The 27,501-nt window shown below is 52.5% G+C and overlaps 1 protein-coding gene across 1 annotated transcript in view; it reads right to left on the bottom strand.

The window, feature by feature from the left end:
• Positions 1 to 150: 150 nt before the first annotated feature.
• Positions 151 to 27,501, bottom strand: part of LOC149432422 (polyamine-transporting ATPase 13A2-like) — a gene marked incomplete at its 3' end in the record, with an annotated part of 38,123 nt that continues 10,772 nt past the window's right edge. Inside the window, exons 2-6 of the mRNA XM_089665221.1 lie at positions 4,525 to 4,601; positions 1,282 to 1,449; positions 892 to 950; positions 583 to 697; positions 151 to 230 (exon numbers count right to left, since the gene is read on the bottom strand). Of these exons, the coding sequence (XP_089521347.1) occupies positions 151 to 230; positions 583 to 697; positions 892 to 950; positions 1,282 to 1,449; positions 4,525 to 4,601 (499 nt within the window). The remainder of the gene's footprint in view (positions 231 to 582; positions 698 to 891; positions 951 to 1,281; positions 1,450 to 4,524; positions 4,602 to 27,501) is intronic.

Here is a 27,501-nt window from a genome sequence, read left to right as displayed (position 1 = left end):
GGAGAGAGAGAAGGAAGAGAGGGAGAGGAAGAAAGCAAGCATCCGCCTGCCATATTTTGGATGACCTATTAAAGTGGAACTCTGACCCCTTGTCTCCCCTCTGGGCACAGGGGGTTGTTCGGTCCCGCCCTGATCCCCAGACTTTCTCACCTGACTTTGATGAAGTCTTTGGATCGATCGTTCCATATGTAGCGCATTCCTTCAAACACAAAGTAGCGCAGTCCATGTTTCTGGAAGGCAGAAGGTGATTGGTTAGTAGGGATGGAAGAAGTCGGTGATCCCCAGAGTCAGCCTCTATATGGAGGTACGGGGGATAGGGGGAGGGGATGATTTTTGTTTTGGCGAATTTTCCCGGCGATTCCCGTTTTGGCGGTTAGCAGGTCACAGAGATATCAGAGCGCAGGGAAGGAGAAGATGGCGTCTCAGCGGGGGGATCCACTCCGCCTTCCCTCTGCTGAAAAAGCCGCAGCGCTCTTTACACCTCGTCCAATCACAGAATAGGAGGAATTGAAAGTGGAGATGCAGATATCGGATGTTCGGAATCCACTCTCAGGCTCTTCAGATCTCAGGGTTCCTCCTCACCTCCTCTTTGTAGTGCAGCTGAATGGTGTCCCTGAATTCGTCTTCCTCGCCAACACCCAGGATGACGCTTCCCCCCACCGCTGCGCCGTCACGTCCATCGCTTTCGTTGTACAGACTGCAGGGGTGACAAAGTGGAGTTGCCCTTTAATGAACGGCATGAGATGAGCTCTGAGGACCGTATGACGCGATATAAGGAATCTCGCAAAACAAACTATACGTTATCAATACAAAAATGGTGGACCATCGAGCACGCGGGACATGACGCCCCCGAGCAACACACAAGTCAATACAGACCGCGGCACAGCTTACCTGGGATCTACGCCGCGCTCTTTCTGAACCGCCACAATACTGATCTGTCCAAACGCATCCTGATTAAAGGAAAGAAACAAAAAAGTTGTGAATCCGGACACAAGTCTGAGTCCAGCCCATGATGACGTGAAGTGACGAAACGCGTAGGGAAGCACCTGGCATGACGTCATCACACAGCGTCTCTGAAAGCCGGCACCAAGCTCACATCTGTAGCCTCTGTGAGCGTGATTTAACCCCTCGTCTACCATGCGGTCTATACCGGACCTTGGTACACAGGGGGTTAAACTCCAAACACCATCATCAGCAATTATTGTTACTTTGAATCATTTTGGAAAAGAAATGAATAAAAAGTAACCAATCCAAAGACAGAACAGTATCAGGCCCGCCCACCTTAATGATGATGGTGTCGGCCTCAGCCAGCGGGCAGCGGCGGTGGGTCATCAGCACGTAGAATCGCGGCTTCCAGTGGAAGACGATGAAGAGGAGCCCCAGGGTCAGGGCGCAGCACACGTAACACAGGACGTTCCATGCCGTCACCTTCCGATAGCCGCAGAGCTCCTGCCGAGGAAAGAAAAGAAGGTGACAACAGCCGAAAGATGGGGAATTCAGCCCGGAGACGGGCGCAGCTGGGTGGTCATTGGACGCATCACGCCAGCACTGCGTTCCTAATCATGGAGGATTCTGGGAAAGGAGGCACCGCGCCAGCATTCCCAATCATGAAGGATTCTGGGAAAGGAGGCACCGCGCCAGCATTCCCAATCATGGAGGATTCTGGGAAAGGAGGCACCGCACCAGCACTGTGTCCCCAGTCACAGAGGATTCTGGGAAAGGAGGCACCGCGCCAGCATTGCCAATCATGGAGGATTCTGGGAAAGGAGGCACCATGCCAGCTCTACATTCCCAATCATGAAGGATTCTGGGAGAGGAGGCACCGCGCCAGCATTTCCAATCACGGAGGATTCTGGGAGAGGCACCGCGCCAGCATTCCCAATCATGGAGGATTCTGGGAAAGGAGGCACTGCACCAGCTCTACATTCCCAATCATGAAGGATTCTGGGAGAGGAGGCACCGCGCCAGCATTCCCAATCATGGAGGATTCTGGGAGAGGAGGCACCGCGCCAGCATTCCCAATCATGGAGGATTCTGGGAGAGGAGGCACCGCACCAGCATTCCCAATCATGGAGGATTCTGGGAGAGGAGGCACCGCGCCAGCATTCCCAATCATGGAGGATTCTGGGAGAGGAGGCACCGCGCCAGCATTCCCAATCATGGAGGATTCTGGGAGAGGAGGCACCGCGCCAGCATTCCCAATCATGGAGGATTCTGGGAAAGGAGGCACCGCACCAGCATTCCCAATCATGGAGGATTCTGGGAAAGGAAGCACCGCGCCAGCATTCCCAATCATGGAGGATTCTGGGAAAGGAGGCACCGCGCCAGCACGCCCAATCATGGAGGATTCTGGGAGAGGAGACACCGTGCCAGCATTCCCAATCATGGAGGATTCTGGGAGAGGAGGCACTTCGCCAGCATTCCCAATCATGGAGGGTTCTGGGAGAGGAGGCACCGCGCCAGCATTCCCAATCATGGAGGATTCTGGGAGAGGAGGCACTTCGCCAGCATTCCCAATCACGGAGGATTCTGGGAGAGGAGGCACCGCACCAGCATTCCCAATCATGGAGGATTCTGGGAGAGGAGGCAGTGCGCCAGCGTTCCCAATCATGGAGGATTCTGGGAGAGGAGGCAGTGCGCCAGGATTTTCAATCATGGAGGATTCTGGGAGAGGAGGCACCGCGCCAGCGTTCCCAATCATGGAGGATTCTGGGAGAGGAGGCACCGCGCCAGCATTCCCAATCATGGAGGATTCTGGGAAAGGAGGCACCATGCCAGTTCTACATTCCCAATCATGAAGGATTCTGGGAGAGGAGGCAGTGCGCCAGCGTTCCCAATCATGGAGGATTCTGGGAAAGGAGGCACCGCGCCAGTGTTCCCAATCATGGAGGATTCTGGGAGAGGAGGCACCGCGCCAGCATCCCCAATCATGGAGGATTCTGGGAGAGGAAGCACCGCGCCAGCATTCCCAATCATGGAGGATTCTGGGAAAGGGGGCACCATGCCAGCTCTACATTCCCAATCATGAAGGATTCTGGGAGAGGAGGCACCGCGCCAGCATTCCCAATCATGGAGGATTCTGGGAGAGGAGGCACCGCACCAGCATTCCCAATCATGGAGGATTCTGGGAAAGGAGGCACCGCGCCAGCATTCCCAATCATGGAGGATTCTGGGAGAGGAGGCAGTGCGCCAGGATTTTCAATCATGGAGGATTCTGGGAGAGGAGGCACCGCGCCAGCGTTCCCAATCATGGAGGATTCTGGGAGAGGAGGCACCGCGCCAGCATCCCCAATCATGGAGGATTCTGGGAGAGGAGGCACCATGCCAGTTCTACATTCCCAATCATGAAGGATTCTGGGAAAGGAGGCACCATGCCAGTTCTACATTCCCAATCATGAAGGATTCTGGGAGAGGAGGCACCGCGCCAGCATTCCCAATCATGGAGGATTCTGGGAGAGGAGGCACCGCGCCAGCATTCCCAATCATGGAGGATTCTGGGAGAGGAGGCACCATGCCAGCTCTACATTCCCAATCATGAAGGATTCTGGGAGAGGAGGCAGTGCGCCAGCGTTCCCAATCATGGAGGATTCTGGGAAAGGAGGCACCGCGCCAGTGTTCCCAATCATGGAGGATTCTGGGAGAGGAGGCACCGCGCCAGCATCCCCAATCATGGAGGATTCTGGGAGAGCAGGCACCGCGCCAGCATTCCCAATCATGGAGGATTCTGGGAAAGGGGGCACCATGCCAGCTCTACATTCCCAATCATGAAGGATTCTGGGAGAGGAGGCACCGCGCCAGCATTCCCAATCATGGAGGATTCTGGGAGAGGAGGCACTGCGCCAGCATTCCCAATCATGGAGGATTCTGGGAGAGAAGGCAGTGCGCCAGCGTTCCCAATCATGGAGGATTCTGGGAAAGGAGGCACCGCGCCAGCGTTCCCAATCATGGAGGATTCTGGGAGAGAAGGCAGTGCGCCAGCGTTCCCAATCATGGAGGATTCTGGGAAAGGAGGCACCGCGCCAGCGTTCCCAATCATGGAGGATTCTGCGAAAGGAGGCACCATGCCAGCTCTACATTCCCAATCATGAAGGATTCTGGGAGAGGAGGCACCGCGCCAGCATTCCCAATCATGGAGGATTCTGGGAGAGGAGGCAGTGCGCCAGCATTCCCAATCATGGAGGATTCTGGGAAAGGAGGCACCGCGCCAGCATTCCCAATCATGGAGGATTCTGGGAGAGGAGGCACCGCGCCAGCGTTCCCAATCATGGAGGATTCTGGGAGAGGAGGCAGCGCGCCAGCGTTCCCAATCATGGAGGATTCTGGGAGAGGAGGCAGTGCGCCAGCATTCCCAATCATGGAGGAGGGGTCATGATGGTCCAGCAGCTTCACCCCCCACCCATCTTCTGATACTTCTGTGCAGGTGTCACCTAACGCCCGTTGCTGATAGGAGGAGGGACGGTGGGCGTTACCTGGTCACGTGGGGTCAGCAGACCTATGAGATGCGGTCACAGCGGGGGGACTCACCATGCACTGCTGGGCTTTCCAGAGCGGGAGGGTCCCGTAGTCGGCGCCGTGCTCCTCCCCCAGCAGCTTGCTGCTGTCTGCAAATACAAGAAAGAAATGATGACTGAGCAGGACGATCGTTCTCCGGATAGAATCGTATCCATTTATATCCAACGCCGACATAGGACATGGCGCTGTACCAAGTACCCCGCCCCACCACGCTCACAGTTTGGGTGATCTTGGGTGAAAGCCAATTAACCTGTCAGCCTGTCTTCGTGAGAGAGAACCGGAGCCGCTGGAGGAGCCGAGACTTTGAACCCGCGACTCGGCGCTGCAAGTGTGCCAATGACTTAACCCATGTGGCGCTGGAGGCACATCGCTCCCACGGGCTAACATGAATCTCTAGAGAGCCAGGGAGATCAGTCTACACACCCAGAGGAAGCACATCCCCCCCACGGCTGACAATCCCCCCCCCGAGCTGTTACGGAGGAGACTGCAAGGATCGATCGATCAGGGCACACCCACCCCCCTCCCATATCGCAGTACGGGAAGTCTCCAGCTGGCACAGCTCACCCCGTGTGACCTCACGCTGCCTCCACAGCTGATTGGTGGTTTCCGGATTTCCTGGCGGAGGGCCAGCAGAACACAATGAGGAACTCCGCTGGAGACGGACAATAGAGGGCGGAGCCTTCACCGAGGAGGGGGGGCCGGGGCAAAGCTTTATTAAGGGGGAACATGAGCCAAACTTAAAAAGTAAACCCGCCGCCATGTTTTATTGCTGCCCCCAGAGGAGATTAGCCCTGGGGTCACCTAGACAGGAAGGGACGGGGAGATTCACCCTGGGGTCACCGGGACGGGCACATTCGCCCTGGGGTCACCGGGACGGGCACATTCGCCCTGGGGTCACCGGGACGGGCACATTCGCCCTGGGGTCACCGGGACGGGGAGATTCGCCCTGGGGTCACCGGGACGGGGAGATTCACCCTGGGGTCACCGGGACGGGGAGATTCACCCTGGGGTCACCGGGACGGGGAGATTCACCCTGGGGTCACCGGGACGGGGAGATTCACCCTGGGGTCACCGGGACAGGAAGGGATGGGGAGATTCACCCTGGGGTCACCGGGACAGGAAGGGATGGGGAGATTCACCCTGGGGTCACCGGGACAGGAAGGGATGGGGAGATTCACCATGGGGTCACCGGGACAGGAAGGGACGGGGAGATTCACCCTGGGGTCACCGAGACGGGGAGATTCACCCTGGGGTCACCGGGACGGGCAGATTCACCCTGGGGTCACCGGGACGGGGAGATTCACCCTGGGGTCACCGGGACGGGGAGATTCACCCTGGGGTCACCGGGACGGGGAGATTCACCCTGGGGTCACCGGGACGGGGAGATTCACCCTGGGGTCACCGGGACGGGGAGATTCACCCTGGGGTCACCGGGACAGGAAGGGATGGGGAGATTCACCCTGGGGTCACCGGGACAGGAAGGGACGGGGAGATTCACCATGGGGTCACCGAGACGGGGAGATTCGCCCTGGGGTCACCGGGACGGGGAGATTCGCCCTGGGGTCACCGGGACGGGGAGATTCGCCCTGGGGTCACCGGGACGGGCAGATTCGCCCTGGGGTCACCGGGACGGGCAGATTCACCCTGGGGTCACCGGGACGGGCAGATTCACCCTGGGGTCACCGGGACGGGGAGATTCACCCTGGGGTCACCGGGACGGGGAGATTCACCCTGGGGTCACCGGGACGGGGAGATTCACCCTGGGGTCACCGGGACAGGAAGGGATGGGGAGATTCACCCTGGGGTCACCGGGACAGGAAGGGACGGGGAGATTCACCATGGGGTCACCGAGACAGGGAGATTCACCCTGGGGTCACCGGGACGGGGAGATTCGCCCTGGGGTCACCGGGACGGGGAGATTCGCCCTGGGGTCACCGGGACGGGGAGATTCGCCCTGGGGTCACCGGGACGGGGAGATTCGCCCTGGGGTCACCGGGACGGGCACATTCGCCCTGGGGTCACCGGGACGGGCACATTCGCCCTGGGGTCACCGGGACGGGCACATTCGCCCTGGGGTCACCGGGACGGGCACATTCGCCCTGGGGTCACCGGGACGGGCACATTCGCCCTGGGGTCACGGGGACGGGCACATTCGCCCTGGGGTCACCGGGACGGGCACATTCGCCCTGGGGTCACCGAAACGGGCACATTCGCCCTGGGGTCACCGGGACGGGCACATTCGCCCTGGGGTCACCGGGACGGGCACATTCGCCCTGGGGTCACCGGGACGGGGAGATTCACCCTGGGGTCACCGGGACAGGAAGGGATGGGGAGATTCACCCTGGGGTCACCGGGACAGGAAGGGACGGGGAGATTCACCATGGGGTCACCGAGACAGGGAGATTCACCCTGGGGTCACCGGGACGGGGAGATTCGCCCTGGGGTCACCGGGACGGGGAGATTCGCCCTGGGGTCACCGGGACGGGGAGATTCGCCCTGGGGTCACCGGGACGGGCACATTCGCCCTGGGGTCACCGGGACGGGCACATTCGCCCTGGGGTCACCGGGACGGGCACATTCGCCCTGGGGTCACCGGGACGGGCACATTCGCCCTGGGGTCACCGGGACGGGCACATTCGCCCTGGGGTCACCGGGACGGGCACATTCGCCCTGGGGTCACCGGGACGGGCACATTCGCCCTGGGGTCACCGGGACGGGCACATTCGCCCTGGGGTCACCGGGACGGGCACATTCGCCCTGGGGTCACCGGGACGGGCACATTCGCCCTGGGGTCACCGGGGCGGGGAGATTCACCCTGGGGTCACCGGGACGGGGAGATTCACCCTGGGGTCACCGGGACGGGGAGATTAACCCTGGGGTCACCGGGACGGGCAGATTCACCCTGGGGTCACCGGGACGGGGAGATTCACCCTGGGGTCACCGGGACGGGGAGATTCACCCTGGGGTCACCGGGACGGGGAGATTCACCCTGGGGTCACCGGGACGGGGAGATTCACCCTGGGGTCACCGGGACGGGGAGATTCACCCTGGGGTCACCGGGACGGGGAGATTCACCCTGGGGTCACCGGGACAGGAAGGGACGGGGAGATTCACCCTGGGGTCACCGAGACGGGGAGATTCACCCTGGGGTCACCGGGACGGGCAGATTCGCCCTGGGGTCACCGGGACGGGGAGATTCGCCCTGGGGTCACCGGGACGGGGAGATTCGCCCTGGGGTCACCGGGACGGGCAGATTCGCCCTGGGGTCACCGGGACGGGCAGATTCGCCCTGGGGTCACCGGGACGGGCAGATTCGCCCTGGGGTCACCGGGACGGGCAGATTCGCCCTGGGGTCACCGGGACGGGCAGATTCGCCCTGGGGTCACCGGGACGGGCAGATTCGCCCTGGGGTCACCGGGACGGGCAGATTCGCCCTGGGGTCACCGGGACGGGGAGATTCGCCCTGGGGTCACCGGGACGGGGAGATTCACCCTGGGGTCACCGGGACGGGGAGATTCACCCTGGGGTCACCGGGACGGGGAGATTCACCCTGGGGTCACCGGGACGGGGAGATTCACCCTGGGGTCACCGGGACGGGGAGATTCACCCTGGGGTCACCGGGACGGGGAGATTCACCCTGGGGTCACCGGGACAGGAAGGGATGGGGAGATTCACCCTGGGGTCACCGGGACAGGAAGGGATGGGGAGATTCACCCTGGGGTCACCGGGACAGGAAGGGACGGGGAGATTCACCATGGGGTCACCGGGACAGGAAGGGACGGGGAGATTCACCCTGGGGTCACCGAGACAGGGAGATTCACCCTGGGGTCACCGGGACGGGCAGATTCACCCTGGGGTCACCGGGACGGGCAGATTCACCCTGGGGTCACCGGGACGGGCAGATTCACCCTGGGGTCACCGGGACGGGCAGATTCACCCTGGGGTCACCGGGACGGGGAGATTCACCCTGGGGTCACCGGGACGGGGAGATTCACCCTGGGGTCACCGGGACGGGGAGATTCACCCTGGGGTCACCGGGACGGGGAGATTCACCCTGGGGTCACCGGGACGGGGAGATTCACCCTGGGGTCACCGGGACGGGGAGATTCACCCTGGGGTCACCGGGACAGGAAGGGATGGGGAGATTCACCCTGGGGTCACCTGGACAGGAAATGATGGGGAGATTCATGCTTGCATCACCGGGAGGGCGGTGAACTAAAATCTGAACTAAAAACAAATCCCAGTCTACCCCCCCCCCCCGGGTTCCACAATGGGCGGAGTCATGCGGCTGCACTGTGCTTTGTGGGTTAGCAGCGCTCTCCCATAGACTTCTATTACATCGCACAGTTCTGCTTCCCAAAAGAGCGCCAAAAGGAAAACCGCAGATTGGCTGCACTTTGCCCACAACGCAGCGGAGCAGTGTGGAGCCGCCATAAGTAGCTGCGATGATGCAGAGCAGGATGAATACAGAGCCGCATTGATCTGCCCGCTCCTCCACACTGACATCCGCCCATCATTAATATTTACGTAACTCCTCCCACTGCTTGCATCAGGGCTGGGGGCTGTTCAGGAGTACAGAGGCAATGTGCTGGGATGTGTTCAGGCACCTATGTACAGCCCCCTGCCGGCCCCTCCCACCAGCCATGATCTGCCTGCATTGCATAGAGGAGCACAGAGACCCAGTGATGACCTCACTAGATCTAAAATAAAGAATGAAGACAGAAAGGTTTTATTTAGGAATGTCATCATCATGGGGGGGGGGGGGGGGAGAACCCGGGAAAGCAATATATGAACAGATGACACTTCAGCCTCCATGTCTGTCCTCGGCTCCGTGTTCTATTGACACAACAGGCGGATATGTTCGCTCTGCGCTGTACAATAATTATTCTGACATGGAGATCACATGTCCTCACCTCACAGCAAACAGTTACATCCGTGCCGATCCTGAGATATCTCCAACAATGACTCCGGAATCCTGCCGTCATGGGAATCGGAGTCAAAATGAAGACGTGAATCCCGACTGCGGGACATGCAGTGGGCTCTATGACACCGAGAGCGCGGAGCGCGCTCCACGACACCGAGAGCGCGGAGCGCGCTCCACGACACCGAGAGCACGCTCCACGACACCGAGAGCACGCTCCACGACACCGAGAGCGCGCTCCACGACACCGAGAGCGCGCTCCACGACACCGAGAGCACAGAGCGCGCGCCACGACACCGAGAGCACAGAGCGCGCGCCACGACACCGAGAGCACAGAGCGCGCGCCACGACACCGAGAGCACAGAGCGCGCGCCACGACACCGAGAGCACAGAGCGCGCGCCACGACACCGAGAGCACAGAGCGCGCGCCACGACACCGAGAGCACAGGGCGCGCGCCACGACACCGAGAGCACAGGGCGCGCGCCACGACACAGAGCGCGCGCCACGACACCGAGAGCACAGAGCGCACTCCATGACCCCATGACGGCTTGGTTTGCTCATGGTGACACGATCGGACCACGTCTATGTAATGTGTGATGTAATGGGCAGTTTTATACATCAGAAGCCCGTGTGACAGGGTGACAACACAGGAACACAACTGGGGAACAGGGTCAGAGCGTTGTCACCCTATAACAGGAAGTGGCTGAACAAGGACCTCCTGGGCAGGATCACCAGAGATGATTTTAATGGAATCTGCAGATTGGTCATCACCCCCCCCCCTGCCCCCCCCCCAAAGTCCCCGATCAGATTATTGGGGTACCGCTACTGATGATCAGAACGGCATTGAGCCGCCCCCATCGAATACGAAGACCGGAGTTCCCCTTTACGTTCAGCCTGTGGCATGCAAGAACCGGATTGGTGGCTGTACAGAGGACACGTCTGCCACTTACTGGGCCGGTAGAACGAGATGGAGGAGATCGGCGATGAGAATGAAGCCGAGGAACAAATTCTTCACATAAAACTGAACACAAATGTCAGCCGCGCGTCCGTCACTCAGAGCTCAGCTGTTCATTGGTGACCATGAGGAGGACACGCCCCTTCACCGTCATATCACCAACCAGAGGCGGTATATACAGAGAGACATGTATATCCCAACCCCCCCCCCACAATACACAATGAACGTTCCCAGTGAGTGATCACCATTCAGAAATGTCAGCAGAGGGTGCAAACGTACCCGCCGATCCCGCCACACGGTCAGCAAGAGGAACACTTCCTGCGCTCTCTGGTCAGATACATTGTTACCAGCTCTGTCTGTGGACTACAAAACACCTCCCACCTCTGTCCACACATCACAGACAAGGACAGGTGAGCAGTTATATCTGATAGGAGTGACATCACCGCTCTCCTGATATAAGATATATTATACAGAGTGACATCACCGCCCTCCAGATATAAGATATATTATACAGAGTGACATCACCGCTCTCCTGATATAAGATATATTATACAGAGTGACATCACCGCCCTCCGGATATAAGATATATTATACAGAGTGACATCACCGCCCTCCGGATATAAGATATATTATACAGAGTGACATCACCGCCCTCCGGATATAAGATATATTATACAGAGTGACATCACCGCCCTCCAGATATAAGATATATTATACAGGAGTGACATCACCGCCCTCCAGATATAAGATATATTATACAGAGTGACATCACCGCCCTCCAGATATAAGATATATTATACAGAGTGACATCACCGCCCTCCAGATATAAGATATATTATACAGGAGTGACATCACCGCTGTCCGGATATAAGATATATTATACAGAGTGACATCACCGCCCTCCAGATATAAGATATATTATACAGAGTGACATCACCGCCCTCCGGATATAAGATATATTATACAGAGTGACATCACCGCCCTCCAGATATAAGATATATTATACAGAGTGACATCACCGCCCTCCAGATATAAGATATATTATACAGGAGTGACATCACCGCCCTCCAGATATAAGATATATTATACAGGAGTGACATCACCGCCCTCCAGATATAAGATATATTATACAGAGTGACATCACCGCCCTCCGGATATAAGATATATTATACAGAGTGACATCACCGCCCTCCGGATATAAGATATATTATACAGAGTGACATCACCGCCCTCCAGATATAAGATATATTATACATGAGTGACATCACCGCCCTCCGGATATAAGATATTATACATGAGTGACATCACCGCCCTCCAGATATAAGATATATTATACAGAGTGACATCACCGCCCTCCAGATATAAGATATATTATACAGGAATGACATCACCGCCCTCCAGATATAAGATATATTATACATGAGTGACATCACCGCCCTCCAGATATAAGATATATTATACAGAGTGACATCACCGCCCTCCAGATATAAGATATATTATACAGGAATGACATCACCGCCCTCCAGATATAAGATATATTATACAGAGTGACATCACTGCCCTCCAGATATAAGATATATTATACAGAGTGACATCACCGCCCTCCGGATATAAGATATATTATACAGAGTGACATCACCGCCCTCCGGATATAAGATATATTATACGGAGTGACATCACCGCTCTCCAGATATAAGATATATTATACAGGAATGACATCACCGCCCTCCAGATATAAGATATATTATACATGAGTGACATCACCGCCCTCCGGATATAAGATATATTATACAGAGTGACATCACTGCCCTCCAGATATAAGATATATTATACAGAGTGACATCACCGCTCTCCGGATATAAGATATATTATACGGAGTGACATCACCGCCCTCCAGATATAAGATATATTATACAGAGTGACATCACCGCCCTCCAGATATAAGATATATTATACAGAGTGACATCACCGCCCTCCGGATATAAGATATATTATACAGAGTGACATCACCGCTCTCCAGATATAAGATATATTATACAGGAGTGACATCACCGCCCCCCAGATATAAGATATATTATACAGAGTGACATCACCGCTCTCCAGATATAAGATATATTATACAGAGTGACATCACCGCCCCCCAGATATAAGATATATTATACAGAGTGACATCACCGCTCTCCAGATATAAGATATATTATACAGGAGTGACATCACCGCCCTCCGGATATAAGATATATTATACAGAGTGACATCACCGCTCTCCAGATATAAGATATATTATACAGAGTGACATCACCGCCCTCCGGATATAAGATATATTATACAGGAGTGACATCACCGCCCTCCGGATATAAGATATATTATACAGAGTGACATCACCGCTCTCCAGATATAAGATATATTATACAGAGTGACATCACCGCCCTCCGGATATAAGATATATTATACAGGAGTGACATCACCGCTCTCCAGATATAAGATATATTATACAGAGTGACATCACCGCTCTCCAGATATAAGATATATTATACAGAGTGACATCACCGCCCCCCAGATATAAGATATATTATACATGAGTGACATCACCGCCCTCCAGATATAAGATATATTATACAGGAATGACATCACCGCCCTCCAGATATAAGATATATTATACAGAGTGACATCACCGCTCTCCAGATATAAGATATATTATACAGAGTGACATCACCGCTCTCCAGATATAAGATATATTATACAGAGTGACATCACCGCCCTCCGGATATAAGATATATTATACAGAGTGACATCACCGCCCTCCGGATATAAGATATATTATACAGAGTGACATCACCGCCCTCCGGATATAAGATATATTATACAGAGTGACATCACCGCTCTCCAGATATAAGATATATTATACAGAGTGACATCACCGCTCTCCAGATATAAGATATATTATACAGGAGTGACTCTTAATACAGAACACAGAGCCACCATTTTTATGACCCCCCCAGCGGGCTCACCCCGGGGCACATCCCATGACGGCACTCAGCACATCACACACACGCCATCTCCGTGTACAAACACACGACAGCCGGCAGCAATGAGCGCGGAGCGCAGACTTCACAACAAATCCGGAGAGGAAACTGCCACCGATCCCCCCAGTGTGACCTTCCCTACCAGACACCTCCCATCCCTCCCCCTGCCCGGCCAGTGACCGCACTACACGAGCAGAGCTCCTCCCCTCCTCCAACCTGGATCACCACCTACCTACCCTACATCTGATCACCACCTACCTACCCTACGTCCGATCGTCACCTACCTACCCTACGTCCGATCGTCACCTACCTACCCTACATCCAATCACCACCTACCTATCCCACATCCGATCATCACCTACCTACCCTACGTCACCTACCCTACATCCAATCATCACCTACCTACCCTACATCACCTACCTACCTACCCTACATCACCTACCTACCCTACATCCAATCATCACCTACCTACCCTACATCACCTACCTACCCTACGTCACCTACCTACCCTACGTCACCTACCTACCCTACGTCACCTACCTACCCTACGTCACCTACCCTACATCCAATCATCACCTACCTACCCTACATCACCTACCTACCTACCCTACATCACCTACCTACCCTACATCCAATCATCACCTACCTACCCTACATCACCTACCTACCCTACATCACCTACCTACCCTACATCCAATCATCACCTACCTACCCTACATCACCTACCTATCCCACATCCAATCACCACCTACCTACCCTACATCCAATCACCACCTACCTACCCTACATCCAATCACCACCTACCTACCCTACATCACCTAACTATCCTACATCCGATCATCACCTACCTATCCTACATCCGATCGTCACCAACCTACCCTACATCCAATCACCACCTACCTACCCTACATCCAATCACCACTTACCTGCCCTACATCACCTACCTACCCTACATCACCTACCAATCCAACATCCAATCATCACCTACCAATCCTACATCCAATCATCACCAGCCTATCCTACATCCAATCATCACCTACCTACCCTACATCCGATCGTCCTCTACCTACCCTACATCCAATCATCACCTACCTATCCCACATCCAATCATCACCTACCTACCCTACATCACCTACATACCCTACATCCAATCATCACCTACCAATCCAACATCCAATCATCACCAACCTATCCTACATCCAATCATCACCAACCTATCCTACATCCAATCATCACCTACCTATCCTACATCCAATCATCACCTACCAATCCTACATCCAATCATCACCTACCTACCCTACATCCAATCATCACCTACCAATCCTACATCCAATCATCAGCTACCAATCCTACATCCAATCATCACCTACCTACCCTACATCCAATCATCACCAATCTATCCTACATCCAATCATCACCTACCTACCCTACATCCAATCATCACCTACCTACCCTACATCCAATCATCACCTACCTATCCTACATCCAATCATCACCTACCTATCCTACATCCGATCATCACCTACCTATCCTACATCCGATCATCACCTACCTATCCTACATCCAATCATCACCTACCAATCCTACATCCAATCATCACCTACCAATCCTACATCCAATCATCACCTACCTACCCTACATCCAATCATCACCTACCTACCCTACATCCAATCATCACCTACCTATCCTACATCCAATCATCACCTACCTATCCTACATCCAATCATCACCAACCTATCCTACATCCAATCATCACCTACCTATCCTACATCCGATCATCACCTACCTATCCCACATCCAATCATCACCTACCTACCCTACATCACCTACCTACCCTACATCCAATCATCACCTACCTACCCTACATCCAATCATCACCTACCAATCCTACATCCAATCATCACCTACCTCTCCTACATCCGATCATCACCTACCTATCCTACATCCAATCATCACCTACCTATCCTACATCCAATCATCACCTACCTATCCTACATCCAATCATCACCTATCTACCCTACATCCAATCATCACCTACCAATCCTACATCCAATCATCACCTACCTCTCCTACATCCGATCATCACCTACCTATCCTACATCCAATCATCACCTACCTATCCTACATCCAATCATCACCTACCTATCCTACATCCAATCATCACCTACCTATCCTACATCCAATCATCACCTACCTATCCTACATCCAATCATCACCTACCTATCCCACATCCAATCATCACCTACCTACCCTACATCACCTACCTACCCTACATCCAATCATTACCTACCTACCCTACATCCAATCATCACCTACCTCTCCTACATCCAATCATCACCAACCTATCCTACATCCGATCATCACCTACCTATCCCACATCCAATCATCACCTACCTACCCTACATCACCTACCTACCCTACATCCAATCATCACCTACCTACCCTACATCCAATCATCACCTACCAATCCTACATCCAATCATCACCTACCTCTCCTACATCCGATCATCACCTACCTATCCTACATCCAATCATCACCTACCTATCCTACATCCAATCATCACCTACCTATCCTACATCCAATCATCACCTACCTATCCTACATCCAATCATCACCTACCTATCCCACATCCAATCATCACCTACCTATCCCACATCTAATCATCACCTACCTACCCTACATCACCTACCTACCCTACATCCAATCATTACCTACCTACCCTACATCCAATCATCACCTACCAATCCTACATCCAATCATCACCTACCTATCCTACATCCAATCATCACCTACCTATCCTACATCCGATCATCACCTACCTACGAAGTGTTGGCTGGACTACAAGGCCCAGCATGCCCCCTCACCTGTGTAGCCGGGCCTGCGGTGGAGGTGCAGACGGCGGTGTTCCGGAGTCAGGTGTGACAGGTGGGGGAGGGTGCGGACGGATTGTACACCTGGAAGTCACACAGACCACACCCACCTTCCAATCAGCCACATGGCAGCCACAGAACAGGTTTTTCCATAGCAGAGCTGTCATGGCCATGTATGGGTGACAACAGGCGGGACAGCGAACACCCAGCCGGCTCCCCGGGGACACCCTGACCTCAAGTACCATACAGGGAGAGCAGAGAGCCGGGAGCAGGGGAGAACACATCAACCAGCCATGACACACAATGCTCACATGTGGAGGCAAATTCTCCCGTTACTTCACATGGAATGCATGAGGTCAGGATTCCATCCGCAAAAAGGCGACAGCCAATCAGACGCTGAGCCGACCACCTAGGGGGCGGCCCCTGTCTGTGACCTCCTCTGCCATACACCTCCCTACAGAATCGCACAATCGGATTGGAAATGTGACGTCACACACACCGAAATCGCAGTCTATCATACAATCGGATTGGAAATGTGACGTCACACACACCGAAATCGCAGCCTATCATACAATCGGATTGGAAATGTGACGTCACACACACCGAAATCGCAGCCTATCATACAATCGGATTGGAAATGTGACGTCACACACACCGAAATCGCAGCCTATCATACAATCGGATTGGAAATGTGACGTCACACACACCGAAATCGCAGTCTATCATACAATCGGATTGGAAATGTGACGTCACACACATCGAAATCGCAGCCCATCATACAATCGGATTGGAAATGTGACGTCACACACATCGAAATCGCAGCCCATCATACAATCGGATTGGAAATGTGACGTCACACACACCGAAATCGCAGCCTATCATACAATCGGATTGGAAATGTGACGTCACACACACCGAAATCGCAGTCTATCATACAATCGGATTGGAAATGTGACGTCACACACACCGAAATCGCAGCCTATCATACAATCGGATTGGAAATGTGACGTCACACACACCGAAATCGCAGTCTATCATACAATCGGATTGGAAATGTGACGTCACACACACCGAAATCGCAGTCTATCATACAATCGGATTGGAAATGTGACGTCACACACACCGAAATCGCAGTCTATCATACAATCGGATTGGAAATGTGACGTCACACACACCGAAATCGCAGCCTATCATACAATCAGATTGGAAATGTGACGTCACACACACCGAAATCGCAGCCTATCATACAATCGGATTTGAAGTGTGACATCACACACACCGAAATCGCAGTCTATCATACAATCGGATTGGAAATGTGACGTCACACACACCGAAATCGCAGTCTATCATACAATCGGATTGGAAATGTGACGTCACACACACCGAAATCGCAGCCTATCATACAATCGGATTGGAAATGTGACGTCACACACACCGAAATCGCAGCCTATCATACAATCGGATTGGAAATGTGACGTCACACACACCGAAATCGCAGTCTATCATACAATCGGATTGGAAATGTGACGTCACACACACCGAAATCGCAGCCTATCATACAATCGGATTGGAAATGTGACGTCACACACACCGAAATCGCAGCCTATCATACAATCGGATTGGAAATGTGACGTCACACACACCGAAATCGCAGCCTATCATACAATCGGATTGGAAATGTGACGTCACACACACCGAAATCGCAGCCTATCATACAATCGGATTGGAAATGTGACGTCACACACACCGAAATCGCAGTCTATCATACAATCGGATTGGAAATGTGACGTCACACACACCGAAATCGCAGTCTATCATACAATCGGATTGGAAATGTGACGTCACACACACCGAAATCGCAGTCTATCATACAATCGGATTGGAAATGTGACGTCACACACACCGAAATCGCAGTCTATCATACAATCGGATTGGAAATGTGACGTCACACACACCGAAATCGCAGTCTATCATACAATCGGATTGGAAATGTGACGTCACACACACCGAAATCGCAGCCTATCATACAATCAGATTGGAAATGTGACGTCACACACACCGAAATCGCAGCCTATCATACAATCGGATTGGAAATGTGACGTCACACACACCGAAATCGCAGTCTATCATACAATCGGATTGGAAATGTGACGTCACACACACCGAAATCGCAGTCTATCATACAATCGGATTGGAAATGTGACGTCACACATACCGAAATCACAGTCTATCATACAATCAGATTGTACCACCTGGAGCAAATCCTCCGCCAAAACCCGAAGTATGAACCGACATCGTCCGCCGATGGAACCAATCCCGGTGTTCTGTAGAGGAATGACGGAAAGGGGCCCAAAAATCTCAACGTTCCCTCTGGAGTCCAGCCTGACGCAGATCCGATACAACCGACAAATAACTGGAAAGAGGAATTGGATTCTCCCCGTGTGAAGGTTATCGATACGCCAGACAACTTCCTCTTCCCGACTCTCGTCTCCGATTTGTACCATCTCACCAAAGGGGAACTCCGCACATGGGGGGGGAGGGGCAGATGGGGGGGGGCACAGAGCACGGGGGGCACACGGGGGGCACAGAGACGGCAAAAAAGGTGCAAGAAATGATTACAGGCAGCTAATGGCTGACACTGAATTACAAGAGAATTCTAGAGAATGTGACAAAGTTACCAGAGATTGCTAGAGATGACAATACAAAAGACAACCGAGACCCCCGCCGTGTCACAAGAGAACACTAGAGACCCCCGCCGTGTCACAAGAGAACACTAGAGCCCCCCGCCGTGTCACAAGAGAACACTAGAGACCCCCGCCGTGTCACAAGAGACCATTAGAGACCCCCGCCGTGTCACAAGAGACCATTAGAGACCCCCGCCGTGTCACGAGAGAACACTAGAGACCCCCGCCGTGTCACAAGAGAACACTAGAGACCCCGCCGTGTCACGAGAGAACACTAGAGACCCCCGCCTTGTCACAAGAGAACACTAGAGACCCCCGCCGTGTCACGAGAGAACACTAGAGACCCCCGCCTTGTCACAAGAGAACACTAGAGACCCCGCCGTGTCACAAGAGAACACTAGAGACCCCCGCCGTGTCACGAGAGAACACTAGAGACCCCCGCCGTGTCACGAGAGAACATTAGAGACCCCCGCCGTGTCACGAGAGAACACTAGAGACCCCGCCGTGTCACAAGAGAACACTAGAGACCCCCGCCGTGTCACGAGAGAACACTAGAGACCCCCGCCGTGTCACGAGAGAACACTAGAGACCCCGCCGTGTCACGAGAGAACACTAGAGACCCCCGCCGTGTCCCGAGAGAACACTAGAGACCCCCGCCGTGTCACAAGAGAACACTAGAGCCCCCGCCGTGTCACAAGAGAACACTAGAGACCCCCGCCGTGTCACAAGAGAACACTAGAGACCCCCGCCGTGTCACAAGAGAACACTAGAGACCCCCGCCGTGTCACAAGAGAACACTAGAGACCCCCGCCGTGTCACAAGAGAACACTAGAGACCCCCGCCGTGTCACAAGAGAACACTAGAGACCCCCGCCGTGTCACAAGAGAACACTAGAGACCCCCGCCGTGTCACAAGAGAACACTAGAGACCCCGCCGTGTCACAAGAGAACACTAGAGACCCCCGCCGTGTCACAAGAGAACACTAGAGACCCCCGCCGTGTCACAAGAGAACACTAGAGACCCCGCCGTGTCACGAGAGAACACTAGAGACCCCGCCGTGTCACGAGAGAACACTAGAGACCCCCGCCGTGTCACGAGAGAACACTAGAGACCCCCGCCGTGTCCCGAGAGAACACTAGAGACCCCCGCCGTGTCACGAGAGAACACTAGAGACCCCCGCCGTGTCACGAAAGAACACTAGAGCCCCCGCCGTGTCACAAGAGAACACTAGAGCCTCCGCCGTGTCACAAGAGAACACTAGAGACCCCCGCCGTGTCACAAGAGAACACTAGAGACCCCCGCCGTGTCACAAGAGAACACTAGAGCCCCCGCCGTGTCACAAGAGAACACTAGAGACCCCCGCCGTGTCACAAGAGAACACTAGAGACCCCGCCGTGTCACAAGAGAACACTAGAGACCCCCGCCGTGTCACAAGAGAACACTAGAGCCCCCGCCGTGTCACAAGAGAACACTAGAGACCCCCGCCGTGTCACAAGAGAACACTAGAGACCCCGCCGTGTCACAAGAGAACACTAGAGACCCCGCCGTGTCACAAGAGAACACTAGAGACCCCCGCCGTGTCACAAGAGAACACTAGAGACCCCCGCCGTGTCACAAGAGAACACTAGAGACCCCCGCCGTGTCACAAGAGAACACTAGAGACCCCCGCCGTGTCACAAGAGAACACTAGAGACCCCCGCCGTGTCACAAGAGAACACTAGAGACCCCCGCCGTGTCACAAGAGAACACTAGAGACCCCCGCCGTGTCACAAGAGAACACTAGAGACCTCCGCCGTGTCACAAGAGAACACTAGAGACCCCCGCCGTGTCACAAGAGAACACTAGAGACCTCCGCCGTGTCACAAGAGAACACTAGAGACCCCCGCCGTGTCACAAGAGAACACTAGAGACCCCCGCCGTGTCACAAGAGAACACTAGAGACCCCCGCCGTGTCACAAGAGAACACTAGAGACCCCCGCCGTGTCACAAGAGAACACTAGAGACCCCCGCCGTGTCACAAGAGAACACTAGAGACCCCCGCCGTGTCACAAGAGAACACTAGAGACCCCCGCCGTGTCACAAGAGAACACTAGAGACCCCCGCCGTGTCACAAGAGAACACTAGAGACCCCCGCCGTGTCACAAGAGAACACTAGAGACCCCCGCCGTGTCACAAGAGAACACTAGAGACCCCCGCCGTGTCACAAGAGAACACTAGAGACCCCGCCGTGTCACAAGAGAACACTAGAGACCTCCGCCGTGTCACAAGAGAACACTAGAGCCCCCGCCGTGTCACAAGAGAACACTAGAGACCCCCGCCGTGTCACAAGAGAACACTAGAGACCTCCGCCGTGTCACAAGAGAACACTAGAGACCCCCGCCGTGTCACAAGAGAACACTAGAGACCCCCGCCGTGTCACAAGAGAACACTAGAGACCCCCGCCGTGTCACAAGAGAACACTAGAGACCCCGGCCGTGTCACAAGAGAACACTAGAGACCCCCGCCGTGTCACAAGAGAACACTAGAGACCCCCGCCGTGTCACAAGAGAACACTAGAGACCCCCGCCGTGTCACAAGAGAACACTAGAGACCCCCGCCGTGTCACAAGAGAACACTAGAGACCTCCGCCGTGTCACAAGAGAACACTAGAGACCCCCGCCGTGTCACAAGAGAACACTAGAGACCCCCGCCGTGTCACAAGAGAACACTAGAGACCCCCGCCGTGTCACAAGAGAACACTAGAGACCCCGGCCGTGTCACAAGAGAACACTAGAGACCCCCGCCGTGTCACAAGAGAACACTAGAGACCCCCGCCGTGTCACAAGAGAACACTAGAGACCCCCGCCGTGTCACAAGAGAACACTAGAGACCCCCGCCGTGTCACAAGAGAACACTAGAGACCCCCGCCGTGTCACAAGAGAACACTAGAGACCCCCGCCGTGTCACAAGAGAACACTAGAGACCCCCGCCGTGTCACAAGAGAACACTAGAGACCCCCGCCGTGTCACAAGAGAACACTAGAGACCCCGCCGTGTCACAAGAGAACACTAGAGACCTCCGCCGTGTCACAAGAGAACACTAGAGACCTCCGCCGTGTCACAAGAGAACACTAGAGACCCCCGCCGTGTCACAAGAGAACACTAGAGACCCCCGCCGTGTCACAAGAGAACACTAGAGACCCCCGCCGTGTCACAAGAGAACACTAGAGACCCCCGCCGTGTCACAAGAGAACACTAGAGACCCCCGCCGTGTCACAAGAGAACACTAGAGACCCCCGCCGTGTCACAAGAGAACACTAGAGACCCCCGCCGTGTCACAAGAGAACACTAGAGACCCCCGCCGTGTCACAAGAGAACACTAGAGACCCCCGCCGTGTCACAAGAGAACACTAGAGACCCCGCCGTGTCACAAGAGAACACTAGAGACCCCCACCGTGTCACAAGAGAACACTAGAGACCCCGGCCGTGTCACAAGAGAACACTAGAGACCCCCGCCGTGTCACAAGAGAACACTAGAGACCCCCGCCGTGTCACAAGAGAACACTAGAGACCCCCGCCGTGTCACAAGAGAACACTAGAGCAAACTCAATCGCTGATACAATAAAAACAAATGTCCTCTGAAGAGCGAACCCAATGTGTAGAACATTAACCCTTCATTATCCCCCCCCCCCCCCCCCTGCTGAGTGCCCAGTGCATTCTGAGCACGGGCGTGTCACATGTCCAGGCCACGCCCCCATGTAACGGGTGACCACCATGGCTCAGCTCAGATGACAAAATCTGGGAGTTTTACATGGGGGGGGGAGGGGGGGGGTCACGCTGAGTTCTGGGAAACATTTCTTCTGCTGAAACATATCGCAACAATTGTTACAACATGAGAGAGAAAATGCCGCATATACCGTCCTCTAGGAGTATACATCGTATATACCGTCCTCTAGTATACATCGTATATACCGTCCTCTAGGAGTATACATCGTATATACCGTCCTCTAGTATACATCGTATATACCGTCCTCTAGTATACATCGTATATACCGTCCTCTAGTATACATCGTATATACCGTCCTCTAGGAGTATACGTCGTATATACCGTCCTCTAGGAGTATACGTCGTATATACCGTCCTCTAGTATACGTCGCATATACCGTCCTCTAGGAGTATACACCGTATATACCGTCCTCTAGGAGTATACGTCGTATATACCGTCCTCTAGGAGTATACGTCGCATATACCGTCCTCTAGGAGTATACACCGTATATACCGTCCTCTAGGAGTATACACCGTATATACCGTCCTCTAGTATACACCGTATATACCGTCCTCTAGTATACATCGTATATACCGTCCTCTAGTATACATCGTATATACCGTCCTCTAGTATACGTCGTATATACCGTCCTCTAGGAGTATACGTCGTATATACCGTCCTCTAGGAGTATACACCGTATATACCGTCCTCTAGGAGTATACACCGTATATACCGTCCTCTAGGAGTATACACCGTATATACCGTCCTCTAGGAGTATACACCGTATATACCGTCCTCTAGGAGTATACACCGTATATACCGTCCTCTAGGAGTATACACCGTATATACCGTCCTCTAGGAGTATACATCGTATATACCGTCCTCTAGGAGTATACACCGTATATACCGTCCTCTAGGAGTATACACCGTATATACCGTCCTCTAGTATACGCCGTATATACCGTCCTCTAGTATACGTCGTATATACCGTCCTCTAGTATACGTCGTATATACCGTCCTCTAGGAGTATACGTCGTATATACCGTCCTCTAGGAGTATACACCGTATATACCGTCCTCTAGGAGTATACACCGTATATACCGTCCTCTAGGAGTATACACCGTATATACCGTCCTCTAGGAGTATACACCGTATATACCGTCCTCTAGGAGTATACACCGTATATACCGTCCTCTAGGAGTATACACCGTATATACCGTCCTCTAGGAGTATACACCGTATATACCGTCCTCTAGGAGTATACACCGTATATACCGTCCTCTAGGAGTATACACCGTATATACCGTCCTCTAGGAGTATACACCGTATATACCGTCCTCTAGGAGTATACACCGTATATACCGTCCTCTAGGAGTATACACCGTATATACCGTCCTCTAGGAGTATACACCGTATATACCGTCCTCTAGGAGTATACACCGTATATACCGTCCTCTAGGAGTATACACCGTATATACCGTCCTCTAGGAGTATACACCGTATATACCGTCCTCTAGTATACATCGTATATACCGTCCTCTAGTATACATCGTATATACCGTCCTCTAGGAGTATACATCGTATATACCGTCCTCTAGGAGTATACATCGTATATACCGTCCTCTAGGAGTATACATCGTATATACCGTCCTCTAGTATACATCGTATATACCGTCCTCTAGGAGTATACACCGTATATACCGTCCTCTAGGAGTATACACCGTATATACCGTCCTCTAGGAGTATACATCGTATATACCGTCCTCTAGTATACATCGTATATACCGTCCTCTAGGAGTATACACCGTATATACCGTCCTCTAGGAGTATACGTCGTATATACCGTCCTCTAGGAGTATACGTCGTATATACCGTCCTCTAGGAGTATACGTCGTATATACCGTCCTCTAGGAGTATACGTCGTATATACCGTCCTCTAGGAGTATACGTCGTATATACCGTCCTCTAGGAGTATACGTCGTATATACCGTCCTCTAGGAGTATACGTCGTATATACCGTCCTCTAGGAGTATACGTCGTATATACCGTCCTCTAGGAGTATACGTCGTATATACCGTCCTCTAGTATACGTCGTATATACCGTCCTCTAGGAGTATACGTCGTATATACCGTCCTCTAGGAGTATACGTCGTATATACCGTCCTCTAGTATACGTCGTATATACCGTCCTCTAGTATACGTCGTATATACCGTCCTCTAGTATACATCGTATATACCGTCCTATAGGAGTATACATCGTATATACCGTCCTCTAGGAGTATACATCGTATATACCGTCCTCTAGGAGTATACATCGTATATACCGTCCTCTAGGAGTATACATCGTATATACCGTCCTCTAGGAGTATACATCGTATATACCGTCCTCTAGGAGTATACATCGTATATACCGTCCTCTAGTATACATCGTATATACCGTCCTCTAGGAGTATACACCGTATATACCGTCCTCTAGGAGTATACACCGTATATACCGTCCTCTAGGAGTATACACCGTATATACCGTCCTCTAGGAGTATACACCGTATATACCGTCCTCTAGGAGTATACACCGTATATACCGTCCTCTAGGAGTATACACCGTATATACCGTCCTCTAGGAGTATACACCGTATATACCGTCCTCTAGGAGTATACACCGTATATACCGTCCTCTAGGAGTATACACCGTATATACCGTCCTCTAGGAGTATACACCGTATATACCGTCCTCTAGGAGTATACACCGTATATACCGTCCTCTAGGAGTATACGTCGTATATACCGTCCTCTAGGAGTATACGTCGTATATACCGTCCTCTAGGAGTATACGTCGTATATACCGTCCTCTAGGAGTATACATCGTATATACCGTCCTCTAGGAGTATACATCGTACATACCGTCCTCTAGGAGTATACATCGTACATACCGTCCTCTAGGAGTATACATCGTATATACCGTCCTCTAGGAGTATACATCGTATATACCGTCCTCTAGGAGTATACATCGTATATACCGTCCTCTAGTATACATCGTATATACCGTCCTCTAGTATACATCGTATATACCGTCCTCTAGTATACATCGTATATACCGTCCTCTAGTATACATCGTATATACCGTCCTCTAGTATACATCGTATATACCGTCCTCTAGTATACATCGTATATACCGTCCTCTAGGAGTATACATCGTATATACCGTCCTCTAGTATACACCGTATATACCGTCCTCTAGGAGTATACACCGTATATACCGTCCTCTAGGAGTATACATCGTATATACCGTCCTCTAGTATACATCGTATATACCGTCCTCTAGGAGTATACACCGTATATACCGTCCTCTAGGAGTATACATCGTATATACCGTCCTCTAGGAGTATACATCGTATATACCGTCCTCTAGGAGTATACATCGTATATACCGTCCTCTAGGAGTATACATCGTATATACCGTCCTCTAGGAGTATACATCGTATATACCGTCCTCTAGGAGTATACATCGTATATACCGTCCTCTAGGAGTATACATCGTATATACCGTCCTCTAGGAGTATACACCGTATATACCGTCCTCTAGGAGTATACACCGTATATACCGTCCTCTAGGAGTATACACCGTATATACCGTCCTCTAGGAGTATACACCGTATATACCGTCCTCTAGGAGTATACGTCGTATATACCGTCCTCTAGGAGTATACGTCGTATATACCGTCCTCTAGGAGTATACGTCGTATATACCGTCCTCTAGGAGTATACATCGTATATACCGTCCTCTAGGAGTATACATCGTACATACCGTCCTCTAGGAGTATACGTCGTATATACCGTCCTCTAGGAGTATACGTCGTATATACCGTCTTCTAGGAGTATACATCGTATATACCGTCCTCTAGTATACATCGTATATACCGTCCTCTAGTATACATCGTATATACCGTCCTCTAGTATACATCGTATATACCGTCCTCTAGTATACATCGTATATACCGTCCTCTAGTATACATCGTATATACCGTCCTCTAGTATACATCGTATATACCGTCCTCTAGTATACATCGTATATACCGTCCTCTAGTATATATCGTATATACCGTCCTCTAGGAGTATACATCGTATATACCGTCCTCTAGTATACACCGTATATACCGTCCTCTAGGAGTATACACCGTATATACCGTCCTCTAGGAGTATACATCGTATATACCGTCCTCTAGTATACATCGTATATACCGTCCTCTAGGAGTATACACCGTATATACCGTCCTCTAGGAGTATACATCGTATATACCGTCCTCTAGGAGTATACATCGTATATACCGTCCTCTAGGAGTATACATCGTATATACCGTCCTCTAGGAGTATACATCGTATATACCGTCCTCTAGGAGTATACATCGTATATACCGTCCTCTAGGAGTATACATCGTATATACCGTCCTCTAGGAGTATACACCGTATATACCGTCCTCTAGGAGTATACACCGTATATACCGTCCTCTAGGAGTATACACCGTATATACCGTCCTCTAGTATACATCGTATATACCGTCCTCTAGGAGTGTACATCGTATATACCGTCCTCTAGGAGTGTACATCGTATATACCGTCCTCTAGGAGTGTACATCGTATATACCGTCCTCTAGGAGTATACATCGTATATACCGTCCTCTAGGAGTATACATCGTATATACCGTCCTCTAGGAGTATACATCGTATATACCGTCCTCTAGGAGTGTACATCGTATATACCGTCCTCTAGGAGTGTACATCGTATATACCGT

The sequence above is a fragment of the Staurois parvus genome, unplaced genomic scaffold (assembly GCF_062004578.1).
Source record: "Staurois parvus isolate SC_StPar_1 unplaced genomic scaffold, SC_StPar_1.0 ptg002147l, whole genome shotgun sequence".
Lineage (NCBI taxonomy): Eukaryota > Metazoa > Chordata > Amphibia > Anura > Ranidae > Staurois > Staurois parvus.
Note: the sequence above shows the minus strand (reverse complement) of the source record. Positions and strands in the feature narration are given on the sequence as shown.